The 17500-nt window shown below is 30.2% G+C and overlaps 1 protein-coding gene across 1 annotated transcript in view; it reads right to left on the bottom strand.

Annotated features, from left to right (window-relative positions):
• The window catches only part of LOC129975558 (uncharacterized), a 60561-nt gene that overhangs the window by 24242 nt on the left and 18819 nt on the right, over positions 1 to 17500 (bottom strand). The window contains exons 10-11 of the mRNA XM_056088621.1: positions 16107 to 16176; positions 1380 to 1395 (exon numbers count right to left, since the gene is read on the bottom strand). Coding sequence (XP_055944596.1) covers positions 1380 to 1395; positions 16107 to 16176 — 86 coding nt within the window. The remainder of the gene's footprint in view (positions 1 to 1379; positions 1396 to 16106; positions 16177 to 17500) is intronic.

Genomic DNA, 17500 nt, shown 5'->3' with positions numbered 1-17500 from the left:
CAATTTCAACATATGCTCTAAACGGAGAACCATATTTTCTTTTGATGACCAGAGTGAGTCTGCCGAAATATTAAGAATATGACGCCGAATGTTGTCCTTCAGATCTGGTAGAGATGATAGCCTTTGACGGTACATATTGTCTTCCAAATAACCCCACAATCAAAAGTCGCAAGGGGGGGGGGGTCCGGCGAGCGAGGAGGCCATGCTATTGGGAAATGACGGCTGATAACTCGGGCTTCTGTGAAATGCTGTATTAATAATCGCTTTACACGACGATCAATATGAGGTGGTGCATCATCCTGCATGAAAACGAAGTCTTGAAGGCATCCAAGCTTTAGAAGAGTTGGGATTAAAAAATTCCTCAGCATATCATGGTACTGTTGTCCTGTGACGGAACAGGTTTGGATTCCATTTGAAGTTATCTCTTCAAAGAAATACGGTCCAATGATAAAGGTAGCTGTAAAACCACACTATACTATCTCTTTTTCAGGATGCAAGGGTTATTCCTGAATAACTTGAGGGTTTTTCTCTGCCCAAATTCGACAGTTGTCGGTGTTAACTTCCCCATTCATACAAAAAAAGGCCTCATCACTCCACAGAATGTTCCATGGCCAAGTTGTGTCGACCACCATTCGAGCAAGGAACTGAAGTGCAAAAGTTTTACGGACCTCTAAGTCCCCGTCCTGAAACAGGTGCACAGACTTGATTTTGTATGGATAAAAATGCAAAATCTGCCGTACGATTCTTCGTACAGTTGAATAGGGCATATCCAGAACACGAGAAACAACTGGCAAACTCACACTATAATGCGACAACTGACTGCTGACTTCAACGAGCGCTGTCGCAACATTTTCGACGCCGGAAGACGGGATTTTTTTTTTTTTTTTTTTTTCGTCCTCTACTTGAAAGAAGGCCAAGTTGCCCAGTTTTTTTTCAAATTTCTGCATCATCTTGCGTAGAGCACCTGGAGACATTGGACCTCTTTGTATCTGCTTCATACGACGAAATTCCTTTAGAGCTACAGCGGAGTTTTGTTGGTTGTGGTAAAACAATTTCACCATTAGCGCTTTTTCTTGCAACGTAGGCATGATGAACAGAGAAGAAACTAATGTCCGTGCAGAATCCGCCTTTTTTTTATCCAAAGCAAAATGGTGATAGACATTTGCTGTAAAGAATTTATGTTTCACATTTTCAATATAAGCAAATAAATGCCATTTTTTTACAGTGTCATCAATTGGTGAATTTTTGTACTAATTTTTTTTAAATTAATAAATATAAAGCGCATCGTCTGAATAATCTGTTGTTCAAATTTTATCTTATTTGGACCAATAGAACACATTTTAGAGTCCTCTGAAGTGGGTAACTTATTTCTTGCTAACCCTGCACTGCAGTTATCTGTAATCATCAAAGAACACTTAAAACATTAACAGTACAAGAAAGAGATAAAAAAAATTGTATATATTAGAAACATCAGTACAATAACAAAACTTTAAATGTATATATAAAGGAATTTTAAATGTGCACATAACACTAAATAAGAAAATTATCTAAATTTCTCCAACTTACCACAAAACGTCGAGACTTCAAGCTAAAATTGCATTCATCGTGAACTGTGGAAGCAGCGATCTTAGTAGTTCTTTATCAACTACCAGCTCCAATCGAAAAACAAACAAAAAGCAGAAACTAATCAAACCATTCGGATTACTTCTAATCTCTAGCTTTGGCATAAAGTTCACTAATCCTGTATTATGATATTCCGATAGTAGATACAAAGAACTCTGATATTGAAAGGCAAATAGTTTTAATGTAAACCAATGCGAATGGTTGCTTGAAGCTTTCTAGAACAGGATTCGAATCATGATCAAGGAACATTCAGAAATCTGAAAATCTTCTATTGCAAATAAGAGAAATAAAATGAAATGAATGAATGAAAAAAACAATTTTGCTTTTCTTATCCAATTTTTAAAAGTTCCAAATGTATAAAATTATCTTAAGATAAGACAAATTTGTATGAAAATACGTATATCAACAACTACTGATTTCTTAATACTACTTTAGTCTACTTAGATTAAAATCGTTTTTTTTTTTTTTTTTCCAAAACCCAAACTATAACTGGATTATTTTAAGACAGATATTTAGTTTTGAATCTTGGTGAGATAATAATGAGAATACCTTCTTAAGATTACAATTTTACCAACAAACCACGTCACATTATTTAGACGCTAAATTTAGATTTATCGTGGGCTTTGCCAATGTACTGTGATTATTTAATGGAAATGATTCTTGTACTCAGATATACTGACCATGAAGTCGAGACACTCTCCACTAGGCCACTGCAGTGTCTAACAATTTCCTGAGAGAATTCTTTAAAAAAAGTGACTAAAATAACAAAAAAATTGAAATCTACTATCGCAAATTTCAAATTATCGTGTGAGAACATTATTTTTTTAAGTCACTTGATATCAATCCGATAGGAAAAACATCATGTTCACACATTTTTCGCAATCACCAACATTTAGAAAAGCAATGGTTTTTGACCATCTAAAAATCAATAAAATTCTTTTTTTAAAAAAATTCGGGGCTAGATTTTTTTTTATGAAAAACCAGTTTAAACTGGTTTTAAACAATCACGACTATTAGATTACGCATACGTTGATATTTAGAAAAGTGATTATTTTCATCTCAAAATCGTTCGAGTTCCAAAACTTTTTTTGTCATATAAGAAAAATTTAAAATTCAATATATATATATATATATATATATATATATATATATATATATATATATATATATATATATATATATATATATATATATATAACTTTCGATACCTCTACTCGCTGTTTCGCATTGTACTTCTTTGAGCTATAACTTCTTACGATCTTGCTCTTTATTGGTCAGACAGGAGAATCGGGTACTTGGCGGACTTCCGCGCTAAATTGTAACTTTTTGAGTAAAAATTGAAACTTTCTTTTAACATTCTCTAATAACCTTAAAAGCGTTTCATTCTCTAATGCCTCAAAAGCGATAAATCGTCAAATTTCGAAATAATCTGAAACCGAACCGAATAATAAACCGAAATAATCTGAAAATAAAATGTTTGCTTTAATATAAGAATCTTACAAACCAGAAAAGGTAAAATTCAAGAGCTTGGAATAACAAGATTCATTTTTAATACCAACTTTCTCGCAAGCAAATTGTTCGATTTTCCGTTTCGAAATGATACAAATATACGTTAATACCAATTTAATATATCATAAATCGCTTAGCTAATTAATAGAGCCTCAAAGTATTATTAAAATTGTTCTGAAGATACTTCGCCATGTCAGTAAAGAGGACATTCAATCAGAGGAAACAAGATATAAAAGAAATCAAGAAATATGCTTCAAATAAAAAGTTCAACGAAGCGCAAATATAAGCTTAACCATTGCCAAATAAATAATCGTGATAAGACTTAAGATTAATGTACGGTTCTCTCCAAAATCATACCAAGCATCCAAAAACTCTCTAAAAATCTGTGGTCTTGGGTGTATACCAGAAATGTTAACAAACAGTTTTTAAAGTTGTAATAGAAAGTTGTCGCGATTTTATATGGCTAGAAAAATTTCCAAAATTTTTCAATTTTGGAGCCGTATATTAATTTTAAGTTTAGCAACAATCGTTTAAACTTGCTTACGGAAATTGATAAGTCATATATTCAGAAACAATTATCTTATAAAAAAAACTTTATGTATTGTCTTAAGATACAAAAAGATGCCTTTTTAATGACATAAATTTCAGTTTTGTACAATTTTTCATTTAACTTCAATATTATTTTTAATGCAATTTAATGCACTATCTGAAACAATGTTTTTAAATGCTATGGTGGAATTCAAACTCTCCATCAAGGCTTTCAAGCATATGCTTTTGCCATTCATTAAATCCATAATAGAATTTTTATTTCCGCTTCTATTTCGTAATATATACAGGTGGTGTAATATAAGGTGAAATGCTAATACAATATACATAAGGTGAAATGCTTTTTTTTTCAAGAAATGCATCTTTTATTAATAATATAGCATTCTAAATAAAAAAAGTGTAGCACCAGAACTGTAATGCATTACCGGATGGGATGACAGATCTTTGCTTTAAGCGAACATTCTAGCAACTCCTGACACCGGAAACAGAGTATTTCCGGAGTTTTTCTTCAGCCTGTGTGCGATTCCCCTGCTTGCATGTGAGGGACCCATGTTTACTTAAAGAATGTAAATTTTATAGAATTAGTTAATTAAAATTTCTTTTAAATTATTATTTAACTAATACCTATAAAAGTCAATAATCTAAGCTAACAAACTGGTCGCCAAAGGCACCTAGTTATAAAAAATTATAGTTTATTTCCTGTAGGTAAGTGAAGTCTGTTAGATATTTATCTGTTATGATAAAAGTCTTACTTTCAATTCAGAATCATTGCAACTGTCTGTTTAAAATTCATTTCGTAGTACTTTTCCGTTTCCGAGGGCCGTTGGCGACAGTAAAATTATTTTCGCCAAATCGCAAAAAATTTTTAACAAATTCGCCAAAGTTTTTTTTTTCTACGTAACCTTAAGCCATAAGTGTAGTAATGAATCTTGTTCGGTTTACCACAATTAATTAAACATCACGGCAACAGTTTGGAAATTTTTTGGTGACGACAGTTTGTCGATTTTTTTACGGCCCTCGGAAACGGAAAAGTACCCAATTCATTCCAGTACCATAATTTTTTTTTTCAATTCTTACTATTAGCTCATACTCTCCCTATATATTGTTACAAATCCGTAATGCTGCTTCCCAGCATAGTTGGTTCCATCATCAGAAAGACTGTTTTACAGTCATCGGTATTGGACGGAGTCCTAGTGTCGCGTCGGAGGTGCCAGAGCTTAGTGACAAACTTGGTGACCATTTGGCGACGAATTTGGTGACTTTGGGGCCAAAATAGATTATACCCGAAACATCGAGAATTTTCCCGATCCGTCCATTGGGAATCGAGATACGCCTCGAAAGTTCCTGATTGGTTGAGAGGCTTCTAGCCCCGCCTCCTGAGACCTATAAAAGGAGGCAGTCTGCAGCTGCCACAGTAGTAGTCGGAATCGACGGTGAAGAACGAATCTTCCAGAGATTAGCAGAGCAGCGACGGAGTCAAGCTAGTACTGAACTAAGCTGTGCGCTACTGTCTGCAGTAGAGTCTTGTTGTGTGCACATCTCGGCTGAAGATAATTGTCTTCCCTATGCTGTAGTTGTCGTCTTTGTGCTGTCCTGCGTGTCTTCGTGTAAATAAACGTCGTTGTTTTATTTTCTACTGCCGCCTGCTGATTGAGCGTTCTCCACACCATATCACTTCCACTATCCAAACGAACCCGGAAATTTCGTAACAATACTTTCAAAATGCTGCATTCACTAACATACTACCGTTTGTAACAAACAACTCTAAGTAACTTTTTTAAAAGTCACAAAGTCTATTATTCATTTTCCCGATCCGTCCATTGGGAAACAAGATACGCCTCGAAAGTTCCTGATTGGTTGAGAGGCTTCTACTCCCCCCTCCTGTGACCTATAAAAGGAGGCAGTCTGCAGCTGCCACAGTAGTCGGGAGTAGTCGGGATCGACGGTAAAGAACTGGCCTTCTAGAGATTAGCAGAGCAACGACGGAGTCAAGCTAGTGCTGAACTAAGCTGTGTGTTACTGTCTGCAGTAGAGTCTTGTTGTGTGCACGTCTCTCGGCTGAAGATAATTGTGTGTTGTATATAGTTGTCGTCTTTGTGCTGTCCTGTGTGTCTTCGTGTAAATAAACGTCGTTGTTGTTTTTTTCTACTGCCGCCTACTGATTGAGCGTTCTCCACACCATATAACTTCCACATAACCCGGAAATTTCGTAACAATATATTTATATATCTTGTTCAATTTTCCAATCGTTAATAAAATACTTTTTATTTATGCACTCAAGTTCAAATACATTTTTTTAACTTGTAATGGATGACACTTGATGTTAATACAGATTTTTCAAATATTAATTTATTAATTATTAAATTTTACTAATTTTTAATACTTTAATAGAGTTTTAGCAGTTTGTAAGGAAAATTGAAACCAATAGGCAGTAGCTCAATCGGTAAAATGCAAGGATTTCAGTATGCAGTATGCATTTTCACTTGCAGGCGAAGAATGAGAGTTGAATTCTTGTGAAAGTAGGAATTGACTTAAAAAATTTATATATATATATATTACTTGTTTTAAATCAAGACGTTAAAATCCATCATGAGTGTGTTGAGTTCCTTTAAAGTTTCAAAACTGATAGAAGACTGGAAGAAAAGAAATTTATCATTATTTTCAGGTTTACAGACAGAATTTCTTTATATATATATATACACACAGTAACCTGCCGTTTAAACAATTAGCACATAAACCTGATTATCCCACCTCAACATGTAATTTTCATACTGAACAAAAAAAGATTATATTTGATTTCTCAAAACTACAAAAGCATTTTTTTTTAATAATAGTAATCCGTCCTTTTGGTTCAGTAAATTGCTTATTTAAGCTAAATATTTTGATAAAAAAAATCAAAGCGACCATTTCAGGTGAAAAAAAAAAGTGGGGGGCATAGGAAAGGCAAGACTATGATTATTTTAGGAACAAAATCCGGAAGGGAAAAAAATTCAAATTTTATGACTTACTTTATTAAATACTTTCCAGGAAAATAATGAAGTTCTCACAGAGGATGTAGGAAGAAGAAAAAAAAAAAAAAGAAAGAAAGAAAGAAAAGAAAGTCAGCACTGTTTTTTAAAATATGAATATGTTCTATTCCTTTTCATTTATTTTGATTTGTTTCTAAATAAGGAATTTCTTAATCAATTTTTTGCACATTTCTAGATGAATTTGAATTCTAAAAAAGGCGAATTAATAATGTAAAATTGTGTGTTGTCAATAACAATACCATATTTTAATGTTTTCATATTTCAATTTAGTGGCATTAACGTCCAATTTTAAAGGAATACTAGGAATATTTTGGGGACGATTTTGAACAGCAGGCAGATGACGAGAACGACGACTGAGCGAGCTGGAAACCATCTCTCCAAGCTTCCGCACTGCATCAGAGGGAGGGAATCTGGCCCGACGGACTAACATGCCCCAATCCAGTGATTCTCAACTTGTGGGGCGAGCCCCCATAGGGGGGCGCGAGAATATCCAAGAGAAAATATTATTAAAAAAATTGATTAACTGACTGAAAGGAAAGCACACATACACATAGAAGACAAAATACATTTCGACATATTTAATAACTTATTGAAGTAAAACAACTTACTAAATCAAAACTTACTTAATCAAAACATATTAAATTAAAAACAAATTTAATAATTATTAGTGACTTCCTTGGGCCTGTCTTGCAGAGCAAAGTTTTTTGAAGGAAGGCTTGATATTAGAAATAGCCACTCTCAGTTCTGTTTGTATATTTTGTTTTCAAAGAAGTCTCAGCAGAAAATCCAGTTTCACAAAGGTAGGATGTTGAATGGTAATAGAATGTGAAATGTCCTTGTTTTTAGTACAGAAAAATCATCCTTACTCCTGCCCAAAATTCAAAGTGATTTATTACTAAATTGTCTTTTAGTTTCGGAACTTGTCGTGAAGTCTATGAATTTTTCTTCCTCGTCAATTGAGAGTCCTTCGGGAGTCTTATGAAATGGATCCTTAATCCACTCGCTATCAGTTTGTCGTCAACATGAAAATACTTTTTAAAATTCTTTTCCAGCATGGCTAAATGATTCTCAATGAATACAAAAACAACTTTTACATGTTCTTCTTCAGCCTTATAAGTTTCAGTACAATCATCCACATCTGCAAACATTGTTAGGTTTATTGCTTTAAATTTCTGCTCCACAATTCCAATTTTCTACAAAAAACATTAACTTTATCATTCGTATCCAACAAATGTGTATTTGCACCTTGGAGTTGATGATTCAAGTTATTTAAATTCTCGAATATGTCGACCATCACCTCAATTTCATCACAAATAAACCATCGCGAAAATTCTTGGCCTCCGGTCTGTTTTCTTTTTCTAGGAAAATGACGAATTCTTCTCTTAATTCATAAACATGTTGCAAAAATTTCCCACGTGATGACCATCTTGCCTAGCAATAAAATAGTAACGCTGAATGTATTGAACCCATGTCTTTACAAAGTGCGGAAAAGATTCTCAATTTCAGGAGACTCATTTTTATATAATTTACTACGTAGTTAAAATAATATTCAAACCGGGACTCATTTCTTTCGAAGCCAAAGTTTCTCTGTGGATCATGCAATGTGTGCACTGAGGCGATTTTTGTTTTAAAAGTGCTTGTATAACTCGGAATCTTTCGGACATTGAACGAGCACCATTGGTGCATATTCCGACGCAATTTTTCCATTTTATGTTTGTCTCGTTCATAAAATCATTTAAAATAGAAAATAATGCGAGGACCGTTGTTTTGAGTTCTATTGGTTTGCAGAAAAGTAGTTCTACTACTACTGACATATTATCACAAAATCGAACATAGGCAATTAAATGAGCACCTTTATTACTATCTGTTGCTTCATCAAGCTGTATTGAAAACAATTTGTCTCCCAACTTCGAGAAAAGCTGACACTGTACATCTTCAGTTATACCACCAATTCGACGAGCAACAGTATCATTTGAAAAAGGTATGGACTGCAATTGTTTTGGGACTTTCTTCTTCATTTACTTCAGTACTGGCAAACCCAAAATTTAAGTATTCTTGAGAATATTTCCTTGATTTTATTTTCGGAACCACGTTCGTCTGTGTACTTGTTGATGCTTGACTATCGTCTAATGCTTGCTTACTTCCGCTTAAAAATTTATCCATGAGTCTGCATAAATCTGCTGCCGTGAATATTTTATATGGTGAATTGCAATTTACACTAAAACATATATAACATACATATTCACGATAGATCCGATAGCGATAAAAGGATCGACTCGAATGAGACTGGCTGGAATTGAAACTTGCGTTATCAAATATTTTCCTTCTTATGAGAAAACATATGCTCCACGCATGCTCAAGACGTCATCGGTCGTGTGGATTCCCTTCCACAAACATTCCCTTTTTTTTCTTTTTCTTTTTTTTTTTCGCTTTTGTTTTGCCATTTTTCTGTTTTATTTCTTTTATTATTCAAAAAAATGCATTCCCAGTTTCTAAACTAAGCTCAACCCGTCTAGGTTAACTTTCATTGACGAATTTTTCTACTTTCATATTCTTTTAACGTTATTTCTCTGTTTGGCTTTCATTTCAAATATAATATTTAAATTTTCTCCGCTTTCATTCACTTCATCTGTTCACCACTCGCTTGTCCAAAATGCAAGATGTGGTTTCTCGCCAACGTTGGCTCGCTTTTACTCTTGTTTTGGTTGTAAGTTAAAAATAATTTAAAAACAGAATCCAAAATACTCAATATACATTATTGTTGTATACATTTTATTGTAAGCGGGGGGCGCGATGAAAATTATGATTGAAAACTGGGCCACGAATACTGAAAGGTTGAGAAACACTGCCCCAAGCCCATATACAGGGCGGTTCTTCGGTGGAATTGGGCCTCGATGCCGAGACCTTGCTATCAGACCTACAATGTTTTCAAAAGCTAATTCTAATTAATCATTTTATTTTAGCTTTAAGAGTGCTATTTAGTACTGAATCTTAAATATTTGACGATTCCCTTGTAACTAAAAAAATTTGGGAATATATTAAAAATTCAAAATAAAAAAAAATAATTAAAATATTTTTTTAAAGTACATAATTTATATACCAAAATGAAAGAATTTTTTTAAAAAATCTAAATAACAAAACAAAATTAGCAGAAGAGTGAGGTGCTGAGAACATTATGATGATGAATTTCAGCCGCGACGAATATCAAAAGAGAATATTTAAATTCCCATTCAAAATCGCGATACATTGTAAATGTTATCAAAATCCCTTCTTTTATATCAGCCTTTCAAGTCCTTGAGATTTTATTTCGATCGCTATATATTTTCCTAAAACTATAATTCTCATAATTCACCAATAAACTATTCAGTTTTCTTTTTAATGCATTTAATTCAAAAATTGTTATTATGTTAAATACACATGAAAAGTAATCAGATGCAACGAACAAAATAAAAACAGAAATGTACAAACTCATTCATGGTTTGAAGTCAAAATCCCACTACAATTTCAAATTCGATGTCGTTTCATTTATATATCTTTTAAGTCATATGATGTATAAAGGATTAAATGGAAAGTTCACCTCTTTTCAAGAACCTGGATATTCAGTTTTTTGTAAATTAAGCTATAAAACGAAGCAAGCCTTTCTTTTAAGGTCAATCGATAATCTATATATAGAGTGTCCACTCTTATAGTAGCCGAATAGCTAATTTTTAAACCATTAAACATATACTCCCAATTGAAAAAATGCCTTAAATGACGGAAGAATTATAATTTATGTTATTTGAGTAAATAAATGTATTTCAGAAAAGTTACGAAATATTTTTATAGAGTACCTAGATTCTATCAATCATCTTTAGTGAAATATTCTTAGCACAGTAAAATTTTTTAAAAAACTGTTACTCTACAACGAAAACTGATCGAGTTATCAAGTGTTGAAAATTTGTAATTTAGAGAAATTTTGCAGCCAAATCCTCGGGCTCGAGAGAGTTCTTAAAGGATCGTTTCCAAATTGAAATTATGTAGCACTATATTATTTTTTAAATTTATTCCTTAAAATAAATATGACTGCAAACCCTGTTTCGGTTAAAAATCTATAACCCGGCTAATTTTAGATATAAAACGATTGTATTTTTTTTTATTTTATGTTTTAGAATGACCACAATTTTTTACTAAATACGACTGATAGGCACGGGGAATAGTATAAAAAGTTAGATTTCGTGATTTTTTTCAGAAACATATTTATTAATTCAAACGACATAATATATAATTTTTACCATCATTTCAAATATTTTTTCAATCGGAACTATAAGTCTACGTGCAACATTTTAGAAATCAGATATTGGACCATGATAGGAGTGGACACTTTGTATATATAACTGAAAGTCCGTTTCTTTGTTTGTTTATTTAGTTATCTGAATCATATATTTTCTATTTATTGATGGAATCAAATGGAATTCTATACACATGTTCTTTAGCATTATTAAATGAGCTATAAAAACTTACTGCAAGCCCCTAAAGGGGATGAAAGTAAGGGTAAAATGACTTCACATATAACTCAAAACATATATAATTACACAAAAAATATTTTTGACCACTTTAAAATTTAGTTTTTTATTCTAATCATAATCATAATTCTAATCATAATTTTAATTCTAATTCTAATCATATTTTTAAATTGTTTTAAACACAGTTTATCATAATCCCCTTTTTAATTTTCGTTGAAGGAGTTAAGCCTATTTTACTATTTAATTATGTTTATTCCTCGCACGCTTTGGCATTCTTTTCTTCGAACTTTTACAGTCTTGATTTTTATTTCTTAATAGCTTTTAATATGCGAATGCAGATAAATGTCTTTAAATACAGTCTTTTAAAATCGTCCTATTTTTGTCTATTTTACAGCGTTCAAATTTTTGTCTCATTTTGCATATTATATGCCTCCTTCGTAGTTATTTTTTAGCTTGAATCAAAAGAATAAGAATTTATTTCCCTAAATAAATGCTTTAGTTTTTATTAAATTATTACATACTTTATAGAAAAAAAAATTAATGAAATGAAAAACTAAATTTTTAACTGTCTTTTAATTTGGTATTATGTAGCACATTTTTTTTCTATTAATTATTATTCAAAATTCAAATATTGGATTGTTAATTTTTTGACTGAGCATAAAAGAAAAATTTTATTTATTTTTTCACCTAAAAGTAATTGAGCAGGAGTTAAATTGATGTTTCTTTCATAAGTTTAATTTAGAATCAACTAACACAAAACTGGAGAATTTCTTATTTCAACCAGTTCATTAGCCGTTGGAAGAGTTGTAACAGAAAAATATTTGGATTGATTTGAATGAACAGTAATAGCAAAATTCTTTGGAATTGAAAACTATTTTTATCATCGATTATTCTTTCAGGATTACCGAAGATGTCTTTTCACAAATTTTATTTTGAAAGCAAAACAAACCAATAAAATACAAAGTATATGCTTACAGTACTCCCTGGCGCTTTCTGAACTTTTGTATATATAATTTATCTTGCTTTTACAAGTCAAAATACATGCGATATAATTTGATGATTTGCTCTTCTCAATTTTTTGTTTTAATTTTGGAATAGAAAAAAAATCATTGGTTAAATGGATTTTTTTCTCTCTAAGTTTTATGAAAAAAAAAAATATTCTTCCTTATGCAAACTGTTTGTTAATGACATTTACATGTTTTTTGGAATAACTAATAGCTCATTTCCTTTAATGCAATTAACTTCATATGCTAAAAATGCTTCATATGCCTATAATCCTAAAAATGTAATTTTTATTAGAGTTTTGAATTTGGCACAATATGACTTTTTTTTATTTAAATTCAAATTTCAGTTGCCTCAGAATTGGCTACTCTGACACACAAATGTAAAAAAGCTTCTATTACGATACCGACAACAGGCTTGATATTCTCAGATCAATTAAAAGTGGTTCACATTGAAGTATATTAATATAAAAATTTTCAAATTGTTAAATAAAATTCAGTAATTTTTTTTTTCCCTGTCACTTTTTTTTTTTTTTTTTGCATTTATCTGTTTGTATTTTTATGAACACTCTGTCACAATTTATGAACATTCTTCATATTATTAACTCTTTTAAAAGGCCATTTTTTTCTAGTCATGGTATATTAAAATATTTTCAGAATTGAGAGTGGCTTAAGAAGAGTGATTTATTTAGCTTATTAGATCAATTTAATTTGATTAATTAATTAATTTGGTTAATTAATAATTTAGCAACATATCAAAGCACAACATTTGGTGTGAGCTAAGAAAATGAAACATCTAAATTCCTGCCTTATTGAAAATTCTGTCAGAACTTATGTCAACCTACATAACTTCACATAAAAACTGATGAATTTGGTAGAAAGCATATTTCCTAAAGTCCTAGAAAGGGTTAAGCATGAAAATAGAGTCTAGGGACAATATAAACATTTAAACTTCATTTTTTTCCAAAAGTACATTTGCCAGTTAAAATAACATAGACTATTTTTCCAATAGCAAGTATGTAGCTCTAACATTTTAAAAATTAGTTAATGTGCACAACATCAGGATTTACACTTTGTATATTGAATAACAGAAACCATACCAACTGTAAATCAGTCAATACATTCCCTATGATTGCATTTATGAGTTAATGAATATATTAAAGTATTTTTATATGCATTTTATAACATTTTAAATGCAAAGAGGGAGAGGAAAAAATTTTATTAAAGATGAGGAGAATTAATGTATATAAAATCAAGGCAGGCTGTTATAGATTCATGAATTATATAAAAAGAATGAATTGTATACAAATAAAAAATAATATAAAGAGACTTTATTTTATGTCTTTATATTACATTTTTATAATAGTCTAAATTTAAAATATAATAATGCATAAAAAAAATATCACAATATACCTCGTAGTAAACACATTTCTGATATTAATTTATCAGTTTACCATACCAAACAAATACCAAAGAGAAATTAAAGTACTGTATTGAGTAATAATCCATGAGCCGTTTTTTTTTATTATTATTATTTTCTTTTAAAAAATGTAAACAAGAACAAAATACATTGGAAAATTTTATTCTATTATTTGAAACAGAAATTAATGCATCACTTAATAAATATACAAGGTGGCCATTTAAATCTGGGGTAAAAGTGTAGTTTAGTGTGCCCCTTGTTGCGCCAAGGATGCAAGTCACCAATAAAGAAATTATGATCTTTACTGATAAGTATTGTTTGATCTGGGATTTTTATTTTTATTTTAACTTTTGGATCACAATCGCTGCTTATCTTATGAAATTTGAAATAAAGAAATTTTTCAAACTGGCTGTGCTGGTCTGTTGTGTAGGGAGAAAAATTTAGAGCATGCAATACCTTCGGCATCTGAAGAAGGCACCAAGCAAAATTTAAAAAAAAAAAATCATCCTATGGCTTTGCTAGCAGCGGAAGTGGGAACTTAGTAGCCTCACTAGCACATTGAACATAAGGACTGTGTGGATAACAGGAACAGTACATAACCAAAAGTAAAGGAAGAAAGGAGAAAGAAGCAATCGAAACCTTCTTTATACAAAATTTCAAACAAGCATCTTTTTTCCCAACTTCATCAACTCATTATATATATATATCACTTACCCTTCATCATTCTACCAGTTCGAAATACTTCTTGCCATTCCATTCACCCGATATCCATTCTTGCACAATTACTGACATAACAAATTATTAAAAGCACAAAAAGAATTATGAAAACTGCAAGGAATTCCACTGCAGACGATTTCTTAAAGCTATTCCAACAATTAAAAATTGCCAAAGAATAAATGTTTTCTGTTTGTACTCACATTAAAAATAAAAATGCAGCATCCAATAGTAAAGAAAAAAACTTTTAATTATAATATTGAACTAAATTAAAATATTTTTTAATATTTTTAATTTAACATTTTTCATAAAATAGTTGTAGTTCATGTACGACTCAACCATTGTAAAAATAAAAAAAGCAACCAAAATAGCATTAAGGGTGCTAAAAGATTGTTTCGTTCGGTTGCCATATGGGCGACAAACTCGGGGGCACATTAAACTACACTTCAATCAAATCTCGAATCTAGTTTTTATAGACGATTTTTAAACTCCCTGTATTTTCCTGGTACTGTGGCAGCCCTGAATATAGTGTATTTGATTTTTGAAGCATTTTTAAATAACTGAAAAGGAATACTAAGTGGTTTAAACTATGCATTCTTGACACCATTTGCTTTTAATTGATATAGTAAGATAATCACAACTATTCATGAAATTTATATTATATATGGTGAAGGTATAATACCTCAAAACACTAACAATTGTCAGTTTTTTTTTATAAATAAAGCTTAGTTTAATTTAAAAACAACAATTAAATCAGAGAAATTTCTGAAAATTTAAAATACATAAAAAAATACTTCTGAATTATTGCTCAAATCAGTATATATATATATATATATATATATATATATATATATATATATATATATATATATACACACACACACACAGAAATGCATATTGATTTTCTACTATGATTAAGCATATATCTATGGCAGGAGTCAAATTTTATTTGAGTCATCATTTAATGTCATTAAATGAAAAGTTTCCCCATAAGCAAATATGTTATCACAACTTTCATAATTCATAAATATATATGATACAAAAGAATGAAATGCATGAATTAAACAGTTAAATATTCTAAATTAGGAAAGATCCTTTAATTCAAATATGTTAATTTGGAAAACAATTTTAAAAACTTGAAAGATCATAATTTTTTTAAGGTGACTTTATTATTATCTTAAAACAATAAAAATCAGCAATTGTTTTTAAAAAATTAATAACAAACCAGATAACCAAGCATAAAAGTATAAATTTTCACCATGTAAACTCTATATTTACAATACCAATGATAACTCACCAAAAATATTTTGAAAGTTAAGAAAACTGAATTGATTCACAAATAAGAACAAAATTAAAGACGAAAAAAAATTTGAACTAAAATGGGGGAAAAAACCATTTGAATGTTATGATTTATTCGAAATAAATAAAAGCAGCAACAGTATCATAAATTTGTAAATTGCTTTAGACATATAATTCAGTTTTCATGACAATTAAAAGCAATTTTTTTAAAAAATTTAAAGATGGCATTATGGGTTCAGTGTTGTATTTAAATCCATATAAGCAGTGTCACAATAACTGCCATCTTATTTAGAGTCATTTTACTTTTATATCAGAATATGGCAAAAAGAAAAACTGGTACAAAATTAATTTGCCAGTTTCATACCAAAATAGTTTATATTATTTACATTCAGACCACTTCTAAGATTCAATTATTCATTAAAAATGATGCAATAAAATGTTTCCCAAATTAGGGTGCAAAAGCTGTATATTCTCTCTTTTGGTAAGTGAAAGCAGGCTGTCGTTTTAATGATGTTAGCCACTTGATTTCAGACCTAAAAAAAAAAAAGATTTTCATAATAAAATTTCTCAATAATAACTTTAGAATTTTTGTACGTTATTTAATTATTTACTAGTTGCCTTAGGTTGGCTAGTTCAAAAAGAATATCAATCATATTTCATTTCAAATCATTTAGATATAACATCATTTCATGATTCTGCCAAATCGTTTGACATTAATGTCATAAACCTTTCTAATGGAGACAGTCCTATAACATTATAGCACTATTAAAAACCCAAATATTCAATTCATCTATCTTCTGTCTCAAGATATCATTTCATCATCATTTCAAGATATCATTTCATCATCATATCATCATTTCAAGATATCATTAATTTTGTAATTTCCATAGATACTCAACAAAATACTTCTTTAGCTTTCAACAAAAGAAGAAAATGGTACAATTAAATATTTAATGGCACAATAAAAAAGTTTGAATTTCAGGACAACATTGTAATCATTATTAGAAATTAGAAAAAAAAATTGCAAAATTGCAAAATTTAAGAAAATTCACATGTATATTAAATTGATATTATCAACCAATTAAATGCAGAATTTATTTTTTTAAAGTTCCTCCCCTTTTTTTAAAATTAAGCGATGATGCATACATACATGTCAAGTGTGATACATATAATTGCATAGTAAATTTTGCAAAATAAAATCATAATAAAGTGAATAAAATTTCATTTTTATTATATAAAAAATTAAACACTGGTTGAGCTAAAATGACGATTTGGATAGATATGTATACATGTCAAATGCACTTAACTTGATATTTATATTTTGAAATAATGTAAAATCCCTTTTTGTAAGTTATCATAAAAAAACACCAAAATGTCACTTCATTTTTAATCAATTACAATTCTAATTAAAATTTCGAATATGCTATACTATAATAAAAATACAGGAAAATATCTGTAAAATTGGCGAAGATGCAGAAATGCTTGCAATTAAAATTTTCTGACTTGAAAAAGGATCTGTCGCAAAATTGAAAAATGCAATCTTCGGTATTGTCAAAGAGTTTTTCAAAGTTAAACAAGTCTGTCAAAGTACAGTTTTCAATACAATGCGAATATATGCGTTTTCAATTTTCGAACAAACCCTTTAAGTCACAGAAAATTTATAATTTTAAATGCAAATGTATTCGTCAGTTTTGCAGATAACTCTTCAAAGTAGTCACTTTATTACAGATGCATGTTACTTCTCCCTGGTTATACAAGATGCCATTTTGAATTTAAAGAGCTTAAATGGACTTTACCTGTATATATATATATATATATATATATATATATATATATATATATATATATATATATATA

The sequence above is a fragment of the Argiope bruennichi genome, chromosome 7 (assembly GCF_947563725.1).
Source record: "Argiope bruennichi chromosome 7, qqArgBrue1.1, whole genome shotgun sequence".
NCBI lineage: Eukaryota > Metazoa > Arthropoda > Arachnida > Araneae > Araneidae > Argiope > Argiope bruennichi.
The sequence above is the reverse complement of the archived record's forward strand: the minus strand, read 5'-3'. Positions and strand labels throughout refer to the sequence as shown.